Here is an 18,402-nt window from a genome sequence, read left to right on the forward strand (position 1 = left end):
CCCAGGGAAACTGAGTCCCACGCCCTCTGCATGCAAACCATTGAAAACAACAAGAAACCTCCCTGCTTTGTCACATCTCTCCCCCCCTTTGAGTCTGAACTGAGTGGGGTCACTTAGCCAGTGACCTGGAGAAGTTCAGGGCCCCCGCCCCGTGATAAAGCATCGGCTATAACATTGGCACTCCCCCTCACATGGACCACCTCCATGACATAACCCTGGAGGAGCAGGCTCCATCTCAGGAGCTTAGCATTAGCCCCTTTTATTTGGTGAAGCCACGTCAGGGGCGAATGGTCAGTGTACACAGTAAAGCGCCGCCCAAAAGATACGGCTTCAGTTTTTTAAGGGCCCACACCATGGGCAGGCATTGCTTCTCTATGGCCGTTAACCCAATTAAGATCCTTAGTGGCTGAAGCCAGGGCTTGCGTGTGCTATTTAAACCCACTCCCTTAGGGCCCCTGAGGCCAATTTTTTGCCATCTTGTGGTGGATGAATGATAATTCCAGTTTCTAAAGCATTACATGTCCTGAGTGCTACATTTTCCAAAGTGACCATGGATTTTGGGTGTCTCCAAATTTAGAGAGATCTTGAAGGGGCCACATTTTCGATGGGAAGCTGCTCAGCATTTTCTGAAAACCAGGCCCCTTTGGGGACATCCCGTGTTGGGCACCCAAAATCGCTCGCCACTTTTAACAAGTTGGGCCTTAGTGTCTGGATCTCTGTTGCAATTGGGCAGGGGATGGATCTCTTTAAGGCGGATGGCGTGTGACTCTTACTCGGGCTCTTTCATTGGCCAGCAGGGCTGTCAGGTGATTCACTCCGGTTCATGTCCCCAATCTCCTCCCACAATATGGAAGCAGAGGGCTACAGTATAGGTTTGCAGAATGGCAATTTATTATGCAGAGGCGCCCTGGTGAGCAGCACTGAAAGAGTGGCTAAGCGGTAGGTAGAAGCAGACACTCTGAAGCTGTTCAGATTGTTATAAGCCTTGCTTCCGATGGTGCTGCCAGTGGAGGAGAAATGGCGGCACAGCTGGGTCTGGCAGCATTGACTCGCTTTCATCTCCTCTCTTTCTGGATCTTGTTAGCCAATTATTTTGAGACCAGTACTAAGGATGTTCAAACCATGTTTACGAAAAAAATTGCCAGTTCCTCTCCAGAATCTTTTCCAGCGGCCCCGTGTGACGACATTAGGCTAGAGAGACAAGAGGTCAGGGTCAGAATCTCCACGCAGACTGAAACTGGCTCCTACAGGTCAGGGAATGTTACTTTGTTCTCTCTTGTGTTTCATTTGTTATAAGCAATGACTAGAGGCCCCAGCTTTGATCAGGGCTGTGGTAGTTGCTGTAACACGCACAGTGGGAGACAGTCTCTGACCAAGGGGCTTACAGTCTAGATAGACAGAGGGGCAAAGGGTGAGGGGTGACAGTGTGACATGACTGAGGTCACACAGCCGGTCAGTAGCAGAGCAGGGAGTAGAACCCAGGTCTCCTGAGTCCCAATCCAGTGCCCTCTCCCCTGGAGCTCATGGCCTCTCTGGAGCAGCAGAGGGCATCTGACCAGTGTCACTGTGGGCCTAGGTGGCTAGTGGGGGAGAGGAGTAGCCCTCAGGAGTGAATATTACTGCTGGGCTCTTTGACGGAGGGTGACATCGCTCTGTGGCTCTGAGGGAAGGACAGGAGCTTGCCTGCTGGAGGGACAGGGTGTTAGGGCCATGCCATTGAAGGCCCATGATTATAAACTCGGCCATTATCCCCTCCCCCTTTGCTGTGTCTAACCCATACGCCCACCTTGGGCAGGTTCCTGGTCTAGGGTAAGAAGGAAGGGCCATGCTGGGGCCTTTGCCTGGTGTGTGGGACCAGGGGCCATTCAGTGTCTGCATCATACAATGTTTGTAAATGTCACTGCCAGACAAAGGCAGGTGGTGAGGAGCCTCCCCAGACCCCCCTGCCCTTGTCCCGCTCCCAGGCACCGCATGGAGCTTTAGGTTTGTTATGTATCCCAGCGAGATTAGAATTTGCTCCCTGCGGTTCTGCTGGCGGCTGTAGGGTTCCATCTCCAGGCTCGTGGGGCAGGAGGCCTTTGCCAGCTCACTGCCAGTAGGTGGAGCCAGACACTTGTTCTGGGGACACTTGTGCAGTGTGAAATACCTGGCCGGGATCTCAGCGAGGGAAACCCGTAACCCTGCCTCAGCCCAGCCGTGACCAGAGAGGAGGCCGTCTAGGCCACTCACCTCCTCAGACACCTCCTCGCATTTGATAATGATGGAAGGGGGGTCCTGTTCAGTGGAGAAGAATCCAGAGCAGTCTTTGACCAGCTGCAAGGGAGAGAAAAGAGACCTCAGTATCTTACTGTCAGGGAGTGATAACACTCAGGCCACTCGCGTGTGGAGACCTGCTTCCCAGTGTGGGTTGGTCACAAGTTCAGCAGGCGGTTGGGAGGCTCAATCGTGGGCCTGGTTTGGACATCACACTGGGTCAGGACCCCATTGTGCGAGGCGCTGTACAGAGGATGGTCCCTGCCCCGAGGAGCTCACAATCTGTGTAACCCTGGCTCGTGTTCAATAGCACCTTACTTTGTGAGCTGTCACTATGTGATCTGTGCGATTCCTTGTCTACTCCAGCTGCGTGAGAGAGGCCCACAGAGACCAGCGTATGGGTAAATGTAGATATAGACAAGGAGAGAATGAGTCAAAATCTACACTCAGTTGAGCCAAGCGAGGCTGGATTGCTGCTAGGGCAGAGCATGCTTAGGGAACGAGAAGCGTGGACGTGCAGTTACAGCACTGGGCAGAGATTCAGGAGACCTGGGTTGAATTCTCCTCTCTGCCACTGTCCTGGTGTGTGACCTTGAGCGAGTCACATCACCCACCAGTGACCCGGGGATAAGAGCACTCCCTCTCGGCCAGCCTTTGCCTGTCTGGTCTATTTCAATTGTGAACACATTGGGGCAGGCCAGGGACTGTCTGAGTTTATGCAGCACCTGACACCATGGGGCCCTGATCTCATTAGGGATGTCAAAGTGCTAGTGTACCATGAATAATATTTTACACGAGCTGCATCCCCTTCTCCTTTTGACTTCAGTGAGAGTTCCCCAGTAGAACAGTGCCCCAGCTGACAACAGCAAACCAGAGATTAAAAACCATCCAGTCCTATAATTAGGGGTTGGATGAATGGATGTATGTTGTCTGTGACATTGATGTAAGGATCAGTAATAGGATACAGCGGAAGAGGCACTGTACCGTACCACCCTTCTTTCCTTTACGTCTCTGCTTGAAAGATGTTGTTGGGCATCTGTGGGATCAGTGAGAGAAGAGCAGAGGGATGGGTCTCCGTGCAGGGAGTGATCCTTACCCCATCTTCTTTGAATTCACATTGGTTGGGGTCGCGTTTCTCTGATACCAGGCATACTGTCTCTTTCACAGTGAATGTCACCGGCTGGATAGTTTTAGAAGACACATCCTAAAAAAAAGTTCAATGAATAAGGAAAATTAACATTCACAGTGAGCATCAAAGCACCAGGCCCCACTTTGGCCTTGTAAATATTTTTCTTTGATGTTACAGTATCACCCAGATTGGTATCAGATGCACATTGTGTGAGGTGCTGTCCACACACATACCCAGACAAGGCCCTTGCCCTAAAGAGAATGTAAGTATTGACTTGTTCTATTCTACTGAAGTAAACAGTTATTAATAATCATTCACAGCAGTAGTCTAGGGCCCTGAATTTTTCAAATGCTGTTCAAACATAAATCCAGGAATGTAACTTCATATATTGTGGCCTAACTCTGATGTAGCTCTATTGTCTTAAATGGGGCTGATTTGCACCAGATGAGGGTCTGGCCCATGTTTCTACAGCATGAACAAATAATTAGTATCTTGCAATTCTCTCCCCGCCTTCCTCTCCTGTCCCCTGGCCTTCTCTTAGAAAATCCAGTCACTCAGTGTTTCTGCATGTGTTTTAATTCCTGAAAGTGGGATTCTGGTCTGAAATGACATGGTCCAAGTGAGCTCCTGGGATTCCAGGTGTCATTGCCTCACTGTAATTTCTATACGTAGGTTCCTGTGTTGAAGAAGTTACTTGTGTGTGCAGGTGTTTGCAGGATCGGAGCCCAAGTGTCCTCCTTTTGGGCTTGATCATGAAACACTCGGAGCACCCTCAACTTCCACTGACCTCACTGCGACCAGAGGGTGCTCGGTAGCTCACAGGATCAAAACTTTCATTAAAAGTATGATTATTTCCCCCAATTGAATGTTTGCTCTGAAGCTCAAGCCCTGCTTTTGCTTTTCATTCCTCATCATGGGAACCCAAGAAACAAGGTGCTGTTGATAATGCAAGAGAAGGTACAGAATCCAGCTCCCCTCTGAATACCCAGCTGGAGTACAAAGGAGTGAGCATTTCTGTTAGCCGTGGGCCAGGATTTTAGAACGTGGTTGGTGAGTTTGTGTGCCTCACGATTGGGTGCCCTATTTGAGGGCCTTAAAGGGGCCTGAGTCTTGGAGTGCGGGTGCTGAGAATGTTCTAGAAATCAGACCCTTCTGTTGGGGTTAGTAGGCCTATATGAACCAGAGTTCTTCCATGTTTAAACTCTGTCCTTCCATGTTTAACTCTAATCGACCTCAAGAGCCAAGGACAGGAATTGGAATGTGTAAATAGCCAGTTACCAATTACAACCCCCCCCTCATACCAGGTACCAAGCAATAATGATGAGGTTTGCATGTTTTTAGATGGAGAAGGGGCAATAAACTAAGGGTAAACAGAACCAAATAACTGTTTAGAGGAATGTTACTAACAAGCTAGATTTATAGCCCTAGAATGATTTAACGGCTTAAATGTATAAACATGCCTTTGGTAGAGAGGGGAGAGGGAGTAGAGGGGGGGGTAATGGGGGGGTAGTGGGGGAGAGAGGGGGGGGGCTTAGTTGTGAAAAGTATAAGAAGAGAGAAACTGTTTTTTGCTGGTGTGCTCGATTTGAGACTTGCCTGTCTCCTTGCACCACTTTGAGATCTCAAATAAACTTTGATTGTTTCTCCACCCCGGTATGTTTATTGGCGCGAAGCACGCCGGGCAATGAACCCCGCTGTTGCTGTCCTCGGGCCTCTGTGCCTGCAACAGTCTTGGCGTCCCTGGGTGGGCTCGAGGCTGAAATTTAGCCTTGCCCGGACCCCTCTCGGAGGTCGACGGATTGCGGCGACAACCGACGCCCAGCGCGCACCGGTGACTTCATCGGGGGCCTCGGCGGAGACGTGGTTTGGTCGACCCCGGAGGGTACAACGGTGCAACGCGCTCGATTAGTGGAGAAGCAGCTGCAGGCAACGGTGCAGAACCGGACCCTTGGATAAGGTAGGAACAGTCCAGTGGGGACTTTACCTGTTTTGACCTGGGGACGCCCAGTGTCTCCCTAGACTATGGGGCAGGGGCAGAGTACTGCAGGCAGGGCAAGGTGTACGCCCTTAGAATGCATTCTGGTGAACTGGAAAGTGTTTGGATCGGATCCGTTGATTAAAAGTAAACTGAAAAGATTCTGTACAGTAGACTGGCCTCAATATCAGCTAGAGGACCAGGAAAGGTGGCCACCGGAGGGATCACTTAATTATAATACGATCCTTCAATTGCTTTTGTTTTGTCAGCGTACGGGTAAATGGAATGAACATATGTATGTACAGTTGTTTATGTCGTTAAGAAATAGGTCAGATCTTTTGCAAAGGTGTAATTTGACTCCGACAGGTTCGGTAGTAACTACTGTTAGTCCCCAGAACCCTCCCCCGGTTGTGATGGAGAGTCGGTGTCCCCTTCGGCTCCAACACCCCCACCATATAAAGACAGGGTGCCTCAGGTCCCAGAGATTGCCCCCTCGGTGGGATTCTATCCATTGATTACTGAGACTCGGATAGCCCGTCATGGAGCAGAAAATCGCCCAGCCACTACAATGCAGGTTTATACCCATGTGCCTTTTAACCCAGTGGACCTAGCAGCTTTTAAGGCACAGGCAGGGGAATTTTCTACGAATCCAAGCAAGTTTATCTCGGTCTTTGAAGGGTGTCTGGCTAGCCATAAGCCTGACTGGGATGACTGTAATATCCTTATGCGGACCCTGCTGTCTGAGGTGGAGCGAAATCAGGTTGTGTCTAGGGCACGGGAGGAGGCACAGCGTAGACATGAGGCAGATGCAGCAAACGTCCCTGTTGCTGCAGTTCAGGTCCCTACAGCAGACCCCCGGTGGAATCCCAACGTGACGGCGGATCTCACCCGTCTCACTGTATACAAGGAGCTCCTATTATATGGTCTCCGACACTCAGCTGTCCGACATAACAATTGGGCTAAGCCGTATGAGCTAGTACAGGAGCCAAAAGAGAGTCCGGTTGCTTTTCTGCAGCGTATTCGGGATACCATTAGGCAAACTACTAATGCAAACCCTGATGATCAGGATACTGAGGCAATTATAAAGGGTATCTTTACCAGCCGTGTTGCCCCTGATATTAAAAGGAAACTGCAGAAAAAGGAGGATTTGATGGGCATGACAATGGCACAGATTCTGGAAACTGCAAACAGGGCTTACAGCCTTAGGGAGGGAGAAAAGGAAAAGAGGCAAGTGAAAATGATGGTTGCAGCAGTACAGGCTGGTGGCAGGGGAAGATTTCAGGAAGGTGGAAGGGGCCGGGGAATGAGAGGACGTGGGCGTGGGCGCCCTGGCTTACAGGAAAGGCGTCTGGGTCGCAACCAGTGTGCCATATGCCGAAAGGAGGGACATTGGAAAAATGAGTGCCCCGAAAGGAAAGGTGTACCCCTATGATGGCAGCGGAGGATCAAGAATAGGGGTGTCAGGGGAGACGGACTATCCTGCCCCCGGAACCCCGAGTAAAAATGCGGGTGGGAGATTCAGACATAGACTTTTTAATAGACTCTGGAGCTGCACGAACTGCTGTAAACCAACCCCTGCAGCTGCCTGTGGCAGATTCCCTCACTGTGGTGGGAGCCACAGGGAAAGGAACTAAGTGCCCAGTATATGCCCCAGCGGAATGTGCTTTGGGACATAGAACTCTATCTCACAGACTGGTTTACCTCCCCGATTGTCCAACGCCACTTTTAGGACGGGATCTGCTTTGTCGCTTAGGTGCCACCCTGCATTTCACTCAAGATGAAATAAGCCTCACCTTACCCCCAGAGAATGCCTGGATAATGACACTTGCAATTGAGCCCTCAGCTATGCAAGCCCCAGAGTGGAGTCAGTGGGAGAAGCGGGTTTTTCCTCTGGTATGGGCATCAGGGATCCCAGGAAAGGCAGCCCATCATACTCCTATTACTGTTCAGCTCTTGCCAGGAAAAGGTCCAGTGCGAATCAAGCAGTATCCGATCAAAAGGGAAGCCAGAGAGGGACTGCAGGAAACTATAGACCAGTTCCTAAAGTGCGGGGTACTTCGAGAATGCCAGTCAGCTTGGAACACTCCTATCTTGCCTGTACAAAAGCCCAATGGCACATACCAGCTGGTCCAGGACCTGAGGGCAGTTAATGAGCGGGTTAAGACTCTACACCCCCTTGTTCCAAATCCGTATACATTGTTGGCCTCTATAGGGGGGCAGTACACCCATTTTTCAGTCCTGGATTTAAAGGATGCTTTCTTCACGATTCCGGTTGACCCCCAGTCTCAGGAGATTTTCTCCTCCGAGTGGGAGGACAAAAGGAGGGTTAGAAAGCAGCTTTGCTGGACAGTGCTGGCCCAGGGATTTAAAAATTCCCCCACCCTTTTCAGGCAGGCCCTGGCTAGAGACTTGGAGGAGTGGGATAACGAGGACAAAGTCCTCCTCCTGCAATATGTGGATGACTTGTTAATTGCTGCTGTGGGTCTAACCTCTTGCCTTAAAGCCACTGTGAGCCTCCTGAACTTTGTTGGACTCCGAGGATATCGAGTGGCACAGAGTAAGGCTCAGATTGCTCTCCCAGTGGATGGAATCTGGCAATGGAACACACTTCACATCCCAAGTCGTTCAGAAGATATCGGATGCCCTACAGATCCCCTGGAAGCTTCACACACCATGGCGACCGCAGGCCAGTGGGGTAGTGGAGCGTACAAATCAGACTCTTAAGCGGCACCTCTCAAAGGTTTGCCAAGAGGCTTCCCTTAAGTGGCCTGATGCTTTGCCCCTTGTTTTGCTCCGCATTCGCGCTCTCCCTAAGGGCAGGTTAGGGCTCAGTCCCTTCGAGATTATGTTTGGAAGGGCATGGCCTATGAATGGTACACCGGTTCTGGCAGGGGAGTGGGAAATGGGGTGTGGCTTCTTATCTCAGTACATGTGCTCTCTGTCTGCTGTTCTTTGTTCTCTCCACAGGTATACCAAAGATTTGCACCCTCTCCCGCTGGATGCCCCGATCTACTCCTTGCAGCCAGGCGATTCCGTACTCGTTCGGACTTGGAAGGACGAGACTCTCCAAGAGAAGTGGAAGGGACCTTACACCGTCCTGCTGGTCTCCCATACAGCAGCAAAGGTCGAAGGACACAAGAACTGGATTCATCACTCTCGCCTGAAAGCGGTGCCTGCTCCTGAACGGTGGACCGTCCAGCCTGCAGAGAAGACTGCCAGCGATGATCTGGGACTTAAGCTGTTATTCAGGCGACAATAGTGCCTGCTGGGAATGCCCTGTGATCTCTTTGGACAGTCACAGCGCATTCCCCGCGAGACCTCTGAGCGTTGGTTGTGTTTATTTTCACAGGGCCGGCCTAACTTGGTGGCCTGGTCCCTGTTGTTTTTAATCTGCTTGCTATTGGTAATTGTTATTTTGTGGGTATTTGGGGAATTGTGATTGTTAAGCCCTAGGGTCACCTGCCCAATATGAGTTCAGGTCCAGGGTCTGCCACAGTGGTGCTCTTTGCCATAGAGACACTCCTCTTGTTAACTCCCGTTTCCCCCAGGCACATGCGGGATGGAAAGGAATCCCTACTAACTTAGAGACAAACACATATGAGTCCCTGAAGGTTTGCTTTGCCCAAGAGTTTAACCTCTGTAACTGCTGGGTATGCTCCCAAATCCCGCATCATGCTGCAGGGTTACCCTGGAGGGTAGTTCCCCAGAATTGGTCAGATATCTGTTGGGGATGGTTCAGTAGAGGGAAAAATGCCTCGGGTACCCCCTTGTCGCAGAACTGTACCATTGAGTCCCAGTATGCGTTAAGGGACGACCCCTGGAAGCCGCAGACCAACTCAACGTATATCCCTTCCCCTATTAGGTTGCGGCCAGTGGCCCCTGGTTTGGTGTGCTATCGACAGTTTAAGTCCAGCAATCACACCTGGTTTGCTGGGAATAGCACCTGTCAGTATTATTTATCCCCTGACAGTGACGCTTCCATCCCTGTCTATGTTAACGGCAAATCCGACTCTACCGCCCGGTTCGGATCGTTTAATGACAGACAAACAAATAGGTGGAGTAGCGGTTATAACGGCTTGGTAGGGAATGGCCACTCCTTTTATATTTGCGGTACCTCTGCCTATGAGTGGCTACCGCATCGGTGGTATGGAAGCTGCTATCTAGGATATCTTGGCCCTCCCCTTCGTGTCTTCCCTAAACTGCCCCGTGGCCGCCCTAGGCAGCGTAGATCTTTGTATGCCACCCCAGAGCCCATTACAGAAGGAGACAGATTGGGTATGATCTTTCTCCCATCCTATGGGGTGGGACGACTGGCTCAATTTTATCGTAGGCTCTCTGTGTTTCTCACCAAGTATGCCAATGAGACCTTGGCCATAGAGAAAAGCCTTAACTCAGAGCTTTACCAGCTCCGGTTGCTGTCCCTGCAAAACAGACAGGCCTTAGATTATGTTTTAGCCTCCCAGGGCGGGGTGTGTGTCCTTATTGGGAGTGAGTGTTGTACTTATGTCCCAGAAAACTCACAGGACATTAACAAGCACGTCCTGTCAGCCGAACAGGCTTTTGAGCAGTGGAAGGCTCAGGAAAGGGAACCCACAGTTTTTGATTCCCTTTGGAGTTGGTTGCCCAACCTAGGAGGACTGGGAAATAGCCTTGTGCGTCTCCTCCTCACAGGTGTGGTACTGTGCCTGGTCACCCTCCTCCTGATTGCTTGTTTTAAATTGCTCCTCCGTAAGCTTTGTGCCCCCCGTTCCCCAGAAATCCCAGCATACCCTCTCATTGAGAACCCCAGCTCTATGACACTCAATCGTATCTTGTCTACAGAATATGAGAAAACTCAGCCAAAAGCTTGTTGAGTATTCTCAAAGGAGGGAACTGTTGGGGTTACTAGGCCTATATGAACCAGAGATCTTCCATGTTTAAACTCTGTCCTTCCATGTTTAACTCTAATCGACCTCAAGAGCCAAGGACAGGAATTGGAATGTGTAAATAGCCAGTTACCAATTACAACCCCCCCCTCATACCAGGTACCAAGCAATAATGATGAGGTTTGCATGTTTTTAGATGGAGAAGGGGCAATAAACTAAGGGTAAACAGAACCAAATAACTGTTTAGAGGAATGTTACTAACGAGCTAGATTTATAGCCCTAGAATGATTTAACGGCTTAAATGTATAAACATGCCTTCGGTAGAGAGGGAGTAGAGGGGGTGTGGTAGAGGGGGAGAGAGGGGGGGGGCTTAGTTGTGAAAAGTATAAGAAGAGAGAAACTGTTTTTTGCTGGTGTGCTCGATTTGAGACTTGCCTGTCTCCTTGCACCACTTTGAGATCTCAAATAAACTTTGATTGTTTCTCCACCCCGGTATGTTTATTGGCGCGAAGCACGCTGGGCAACGAACCCCGCTGTTGCTGTCCTCGGGCATTTGTGCCGGCAACACTTCTGAGGCGTTTCCAGTTGGGCACCTGAAACCACTCGTCACTTACAAAACTCTTAAAACCCAAATCATAGAATCATAGAATATCAGGGTTGGAAGGGACCTCAGGAGGTCATCTAGTCCAACCCCCTGCTCAAAGCAGGACTAATTCCCAACTAAATCATCCCAGCCAGGGCTTTCTCAAGCCGGGCCTTAAAAACCTCCAAGGAAGGAGATTCCACCACCTCCCTAGGTAACGCATTCCAGTGCTTCACCACCCTCCTAGTGAAATAGTGTTTCCTAATATCCAACCTAGACCTCCCCCACTGCAACTTGAGACCATTGCTCCTTGTTCTGTCATCTGCCACCACTGAGAACAGCCGAGCTCCATCCTCTTTGGAACCCCCCTTCAGGTAGTTGAAAGCAGCTATCAAATCCCCCCTCATCCTTCTCTTCTGGAGACTAAACAATCCCAGTTCCCTCAGCCTCTCCTCATAAGTCATGTGCTCCAGACCCCTAATCATTTTTGTTGCCCTCCGCTGGACTCTTTCCAATATTTCCACATCCTTCTTGTAGTGTGGGGCCCAAAACTGGACACAGTACTCCAGATGAGGCCTCACCAATGTCGAATAAAGGGGAACGATCACGTTCCTCGATCTGCTGGCAATGCCCCTACTTATACAGCCCAAAATGCCGTTAGCCTTCTTGGCAACAAGGGCACACTGTTGACTCATAACCAGCTTCTCGTCCACTGTGACCCCTAGGTCCTTTTCTGCAGAACTGCTACCTAGCCATTCGGTCCTTAGTCTGTAGCAGTGCATAGGATTCTTCCCTAGTGCAGGACTCTGCACTTGTCCTTGTTGAACCTCATCATGATTTTTTTGGCCCAATCCTCTAATTTGTCTAGGTCCCTCTGTATCCGATCCCTACCCTCCAGTGTATCTACCACTCCTCCCAGTTTAGTGTCATCTGCAAACTTGCTGAGAGTGCAGTCCACACCATCCTCCAGATCATTAATAAAGATATTAAACAAAACTGGCCCCAGGACCGACCCTTGGGGCACTCCGCTTGAAACCAGCTGCCAACTAGACATGGAGCCATTGATCACTACCCGTTGAGCCCAACGATCTAGCCAGCTTTCTATCCACCTTACAGTCCATTCATCCAGCCCATACTTCTTTAACTTGGCAGCGAGAATACTGTGGGAGACCGTATCAAAAGCTTTGCTAAAGTCAAGGAATAACACATCCACTGCTTTCCCCTCATCCACAGAGCCAGTTATCTCCTCATAGAAGGCAATTAGGTTAGTCAGGCATGACTTGCCCTTGGTGAATCCATGCTGACTGTTCCTGATCACTTTCCTTTCCTCTAAGTGTTTCATAATTGATTCCTTTTAAATCCGACACCTCTGACTCTGAATACGCAGAGGGAGCAGCTCTGCTGAGCAAGGGGATGCCATTTGGGGCACTCTCACTTTTCAGAGCAAGGGCAGCATTTGAAAACGAACACAAACTTGTACTGAAGATAAGTGGTAACTCTGGCAACTTTTGCAATCAACATAGGGGGCAGGGGACTGGACTCGATGGCCTCTCGAGGTCCCTTCCAGTCCTAGAATCTATGAATCTATGAACAGGTGTCAGTGAACAGGACATTAATGAAAAATTACATACATTAGAGCATAGGATAGTGTATGCTTATTTTGATTGCAAGGTATTGCTCTGTGCCTCAGTTTCCCCCTCTAAAATGCGGATAATAATATGTCCTTTCTCCCACCCTTTGTCTTATCTATTTGGATTGTAAAGTTCTAGGCAGGAACTGTCTCTTACTATGTATTTGTACAGCACCTAGCACAATAGGGCCGTGGTCTTGGCTTGAACCTCTAATGCTGCTGGGATATAAATAATATATCAATTAGGTCCCTCCGGGAAGAATGGTGCCCAGCACTTTGTTGCCACTTAATAAATAATGAAAATAAGGGATTAACAAATGTCTTTAAATTAAGTCTGTCTTCTACATATGGCTCAATTTGAATTCTCTGTGCAAGGAGACCCAGGGAGGGCACTGAATTCAAAAGGTCTTTTCCTAAAGCTTTTTAAACTTTCAAAGAACCATCTTTTAATGACCAAAAATCAGTATTTATTTGTAAAGGCTCAGAAACCAGACAGCTAAAAGAAAAAAAAACAGAACCCCACCGGTATCTTTATTAAATCGTGATTTTTAAGCCAGTCCCATGATTTTTTCAGGACTGATTCATTCTCTTTGAACACTTGTGGCTGGCCACCGCCTTTGTGCCAGGCGCTGTACAAACACAGAGTAAGGTGGTCCCTGCCCCGAATTACTCACAGTATAATTCAAATGGAAACATTCTCTGCTTGCTGAATGTGAATGAACTGCTGGTGTCAGGCCCTTCCTCTGCACTGGGACCAGGAAGCTGCTGTGTGGTAATACAGGGAAATAGCTGTCTGGCTGCTACCCGTCCCTGCACATAGTTCACTCCCTCTTTATAACCAATGTTGGCCATGCTGCTTTCAGTGACTCCAGCTGGCTCATCTATAAATTCCCTGTTGTTCCCCTGCCCCTAACCTCTGCCTACTTGGACTGCGAACAGGAACTGTCTTTCATGGCCCCACCAGAAATCAGCCCTGGATGATAACGAGGGTGCAAATACCAGACTGTAGGTACAGGAGCCTAGCATCAGAGGGCAGCGATTCCCATTGACTTGCCCTATGAGCTCAAGCAGCATCGAATAGGCCACAAAGCGATTCCCCAGGTCACTCTCCCAGTCTGGCTGCGGCTCAGCTTCCAGGAGCCGATAGGCCAGTGTTGTGCCTGGCTCTTGGTTGTACACCTGAACTGCAGCTAAAATCGCATCCTCGTGGGTTGGCAGAGGGGCTGATGATGGTGTGGGGGCTGCTGTGACCACCCCGACGAGCAGCAGGACTTTCAGGCAGGTCTCCATCCTGTGCCCTGTGGCATTCAGTGAGAGCTGGGTGGGCAGCCCAGTCACGCCAGGGGGGAAGCCCTTTTATACGCTCCCTCCTCTATACGGGTTAGTGCCTCATTGGCTGCCTGCTTTGGTCCTCCCTTAACCGGTGGCTTTTCTGCCTCCATCCGCAGGATGTTTCCATTGGCTCCCCTGCTGGGGCGGGCAGAGAGGGAGGTTGGTCAGGAGAAAAGGAGGAATGTTTCTAATAAATTGCTGAAATCGTGTGCACCAATTGCTAAACAACCCATGGCGGGGGGTGGCCGGGGGCCGCTGTATTGGGAAAGGCCAAGGTACCTGTACCTCTCTTGGTGTAAGTCAGCGTAGATCCATGAAAGCCAATGGAGCTAGGGCAACTTAAACCAGCTGAGGATCTGTTGGGCCAGAACCTCAGCTGCTATAAGTTGCCATTGCTCTATCTACGCTGACTTATATCAAGAAAACACCTCTCCCCTAAAGTCCAGACAACCAGAGTCAGCTCTCAGTCCAGAAATCACACAACAAGCATTCCCCTAGAGCCAGTCAGTAGGCCCAGGTCGTTGTTTTTGGTGGTACCACCGCTAAATCCAAGGGGAACGTACAGTGTGTCGACAATGGATAACCACACACCGGACTGCTCCTGACTGGCCAACCTGCTCTTTTGTATCCCAAGCAATGGGACTGCCCCATGTCCAATAGGAGGACCCTGTTCCAAAGTCGGAGACATCTCGCTATTAGGAAGTGTTCCTAACCTGTCCCTTCTTAATATTATCCCATTGCTCCTAGTCATACCCCGTAGCCCCCTTTCCAAACGAATCCCCCTCTCTTTGAGTTAACTCTTTTGTGGCTGCTACCATTTTTTCCTTATTCTGTATTTACATTAGCCAATTTTCACTGCATGTAGCTGTGTTCCTACCCGAGCCAATTTCAATTAATTTTGAGAATCAGATTTCATGAGACATTGTCTCAGGTGTGTTACCAAAAGCCAGTTATATCCCATCGACCACTTCCTCTCCATCCACTGGTCCTGCAGTTCTGTCAAGCACAGCAATCAAACTGTCAAAGCGCTTCTCTGTGATTAGAGCAAGTTCTCTGTGTCCTCTGCTTGGGGCTCTCACAATACCTTCCCTCCTATATAAAACACAGTAAACCGTGTGGACGGTATTGCTGGCTGTGAAGTCCCCATGATCAGGATTCTGCTGCGGGATGAGAACAGGAAGTCTCAGGATTCTTTCTTCAGCTCATTTCTGGCACATTCTGGCTGACCGTTTAGCTGCGGTTTTGTAATCCAGGCAGGACGGTCGGGGTTTGTAACCGACAATTCCATCCCTCCCTGGGTAATACGTGTATTAAAACTGGTGCCAGGCAGAACTGGGCAGCAGTGTGTTCATACCACTTGCTTCTCTATCAGTCAGTTGCTGAAATGCTAGAAGTTTTGGACGTGTCCTTTAATACTCCCCTATTAACTTGACTGATCCTTGAGTCTTACTACTTATTATTATTATTATTATTGTTACACCTTAATCACAAAATCATGTTTTGCCCAGCCGAATTTCCCCCCTCAGCCTAAGGAGTGCTTCTTGCATGTGCCCCCCTGGGGTTTAGGTTAAATGCAGAATTGTATTTGATTCAAAGTTTGGATGTTGATGATTGAATCTGGCCAATAGTTTGCAAAGTCTGTCAACTCCGTGTGTGACTTTTGGCAAGTTACTTTATCTCTATGGGCCTCAGTTCCCCATCTGCGACTAGCGAGCCTTTCTTTCTCCCACTCTTCGTCCATATTGCCTGTTTAGATTGAATGCTCATAAGGGCAATGACTCTCCCATCCTATGGCTGTGTACAGCACTTAGCAAAACTGATCTTGGTTGGTATGTGCAGGTGCTAGTGTCATATGAAATAAGACTGAGGCACATGGCAGTGAAGAATTCAGCCCCCAGTCTTTAGTTTCTGGCGCTCTATTAAATAGTGGTTGCTCTAAGGGTCCCACTGCAGCTCTGTTGCAGCCCTAAGGTTTAGCACTGCTCAGCCAAGCGCCTGCAAATGTAACCCACACACCCCCTGAGTGCCACTAGATGGGACAGAACACCACACCCAGGAGGTGTGTGGGTTACACAAACATTTGCAGTCTCATTCTTGCAGGTGCATCTGTAACAAGATGTTACTTTTGGAGCTGTCGGGTGTCTCCGTGCTTTCTCCGTGCAGCTCTCCAGCACAAACTGGAGCACTGACCCCTGTTTATCACAAGACTCCTGCTTAATTGAAATTTGGGGGGTTCCTCTTGGTTTGTCCTGTGGAGCACAGGCTCCTCCGTCTGCAGCACAACCTGGCCTTGGGAAACTGACCAGCATTTATCCCTCATGACAGTCCAGGTCCTTCAAGCAGCCTCTTTCTCCAGACCTCGCCGGCAGATCTTCCCTGTATCCCTAGTCCGACAGAGCTGGAGGGCAGCTGCCTTTTACATAGCCAGCCAGCACATCTTCCCTGTGTCCCCACTCCCCAGATCCTGGAATCCAGCCCCTCCCTCCAGGGCCAGCCAGTATTGATGCCAATACAATCCTCACTGCTCATATGGTCCCCACAACCATGTCATGCAGCAGGCTCCTCCACAACTCCCCAGCTCTCGTCCCTGGAAGAGCGAGGGAGCTGCCCCTGCAGGCTTTGAACTCTGTTTCCAGAGTTTGGAGGATCCAGAGCACAGAGATCGACACCTCGGATTTCAGGAATCCCCACTTGTTTCCATAGAGCTTTGTGTGTCCTCCTGAAGCCTTCAGCTAATAAGAGACCCCTAGTTTGCATGAAGTGCTTTTAAGACAGGTTGGTTTAGAGGGGACCATGGGGCCATCCCAGTGCAGGCTGGCCTTAAAGACTGCCCTCATCAATGGTAGCTACCAGCCAACTCCAGGCTTCATTCCTGGGTATGGTGCTTGGCGCAATGGGACTCTGATACCGGCACTGAACGGGGGCTGCTGTGATGCAAATCACTGATAATAAATAATTTTGCCATGAATTTTCCCCTAGAAATGGCTCTTTGGGGTTTTCAAACACCCTGTGGCCATCACACACACAATACAAATATCTCAGAACACTACACACCCATAGTGACTTACATGTGTGTGTTGTGTCCTGTTGTGTTGGAGAGTCTGTGATTTACCCTACACAGAACTAAAGTGCCTTTCCTTTCTCTGGTTATGCTTTCGTTAGAGGAGACAAATATAAATGGCATAACTGTGCCTGGAACTCCCTGAAATGGAGATTATAATATTTCTCTAGACCTGGGTCTCTGCTGTGTTCGGAGGGTTAAAAAGGCAATGTCTGAATATGTAAAATGTAATATAAATTCTGCTATTAGAGTAAAGAACTCCGACCTGAATGAGCTAAGTTATTCAGAATGATTCTCTCACCCTCACCTACACAGCACTGTAACGTTATGGCAGTTGCAGTTTGCTTCCCAAATGCGATGGTATTTCTTTTGCAAATGCAGGAAACAGAATTTCGTTGGGTAAGATGCCCAGCAGTTTGCTCACTGGAATAGGGTTTCTAGTCCATTTCTTTGCTGTGCTAAATAAAACCTCAATTCCACAGTATTGTGCAGACAGACAGACCCTGGTTTGCTATTCTGGCTTGTGTTCCTTCCCGCTTCTTGTTAAGCGTCTGATCACAATCAACTCCTTTAGTGAAGACTGAAGTAAAATAGGCATCAAACTCCTCAGCCTTCTTGATGTCTTCGGTTATTAGCTCCTGTCATAAACAAATAGTTAAGGGTTAATACCTCTTTTACCTGTAAAGGGTTAAGAAGTTCACCTAGCCTAGCTGACACCTGACCAGAGGAACCAATGCGGGGACAAAATGTTTCAAAAGGAAGGAGGGAAGTTCCCTTTGTCTGGGTCAGTTTCAGTTTTGGCCGGAGTGGAAAAGATCAAGGAATCAGCTTTTTATCAGAGTAGTGAGTATTAAAAAAGGAATAAATAGGTTTTGTTTATTTTCTTTTTGTAACTTGTCTTGGCATTAGGGGAATAATCAAATTGGGTATTCTTTTGTGTAACTAAGTTTTGCCCAGGGGAACATCCTCTGTGTTTTGAATCTGTTGTCTGTGAGAGTAGCTGGTATGCTAATCTCTCCCAGAGGTTTGTCTTTCACCTTTCTTTTCTTTAATTAAAAGGCTTCTTTTTAAGAACCTGATTGATTTTCCCCTGTTTTTAAGATCCAAGGGGATTGGATCTGGACTCACCAGGAATTGGTGGGGGGAAAGGAAGGGGGATGGTTAACTTCTCCTTGTGTTAAGATCCAAGGGTTTGGATCAGTGTTCACCAGGAAATTGGTGAAGAAGTCTCTCAAGGCTACCCAGGGAAAGGAGTTAGAACTTGGGAGTGGTGGCAGCAAGACCAGATCTAAACTGGTAATTCAGTTTAGGGGTTCACAGGCAGGTCCCTATATCTGGACTCTAAAGTCCAGAGTGGGGGTGAAACCTATGACAGCTCCCCTTTCCTCTTACATAGCAGACCTGCACTTTGCTTCATCTTACCCTTGCTCCTAATGTATTTATAGAACCTCTTCTTATTGCCTGGTATGTCCCTCGCTAGGTGTAACAACTTGTGTGTCTTAGCCTTTCTGGTTTTCTCCCTACATACTTGGGTTGTTCTTTTCTACTCATCCTTAGCAATTTGTCCATGATTC

General features: G+C 49.0%; 1 protein-coding gene across 1 annotated transcript; it reads right to left on the reverse strand.

The window, feature by feature from the left end:
- Positions 1-1,080: 1,080 nt before the first annotated feature.
- Positions 1,081-13,725, reverse strand: LOC135874815 (cathelicidin-2-like). Its single transcript, XM_065399751.1, has 4 exons — positions 13,522-13,725; positions 3,350-3,457; positions 2,230-2,313; positions 1,081-1,191 (listed from the first exon to the last, which is right to left on the reverse strand). The coding sequence occupies exons 1-4, from the start codon at positions 13,723-13,725 to the stop codon at positions 1,081-1,083; spliced, it is 507 nt and encodes a 168-aa protein (XP_065255823.1).
- Positions 13,726-18,402: the final 4,677 nt, after the last annotated feature.

This window comes from Emys orbicularis, chromosome 2 (genome assembly GCF_028017835.1).
Source record: "Emys orbicularis isolate rEmyOrb1 chromosome 2, rEmyOrb1.hap1, whole genome shotgun sequence".
Classification (NCBI taxonomy): Eukaryota; Metazoa; Chordata; order Testudines; family Emydidae; genus Emys; species Emys orbicularis.

Coding starts and splice junctions, on each gene's coding strand:
- LOC135874815 (XM_065399751.1), bottom strand. CDS start 13,725: ATGGAGACCTGCCTGAAAGTCCTGCTGCTCGTCGGGGTGGTCACAGCA. Junction 3,458..13,521: donor GTGACCTGGGGAATCGCTTT/GTGGCCTATTCG, acceptor ACTTTTTTTTAG/GATGTGTCTTCTAAAACTAT. Junction 2,314..3,349: donor GTGAATTCAAAGAAGATGGG/GTAAGGATCACT, acceptor TCTCCCTTGCAG/CTGGTCAAAGACTGCTCTGG.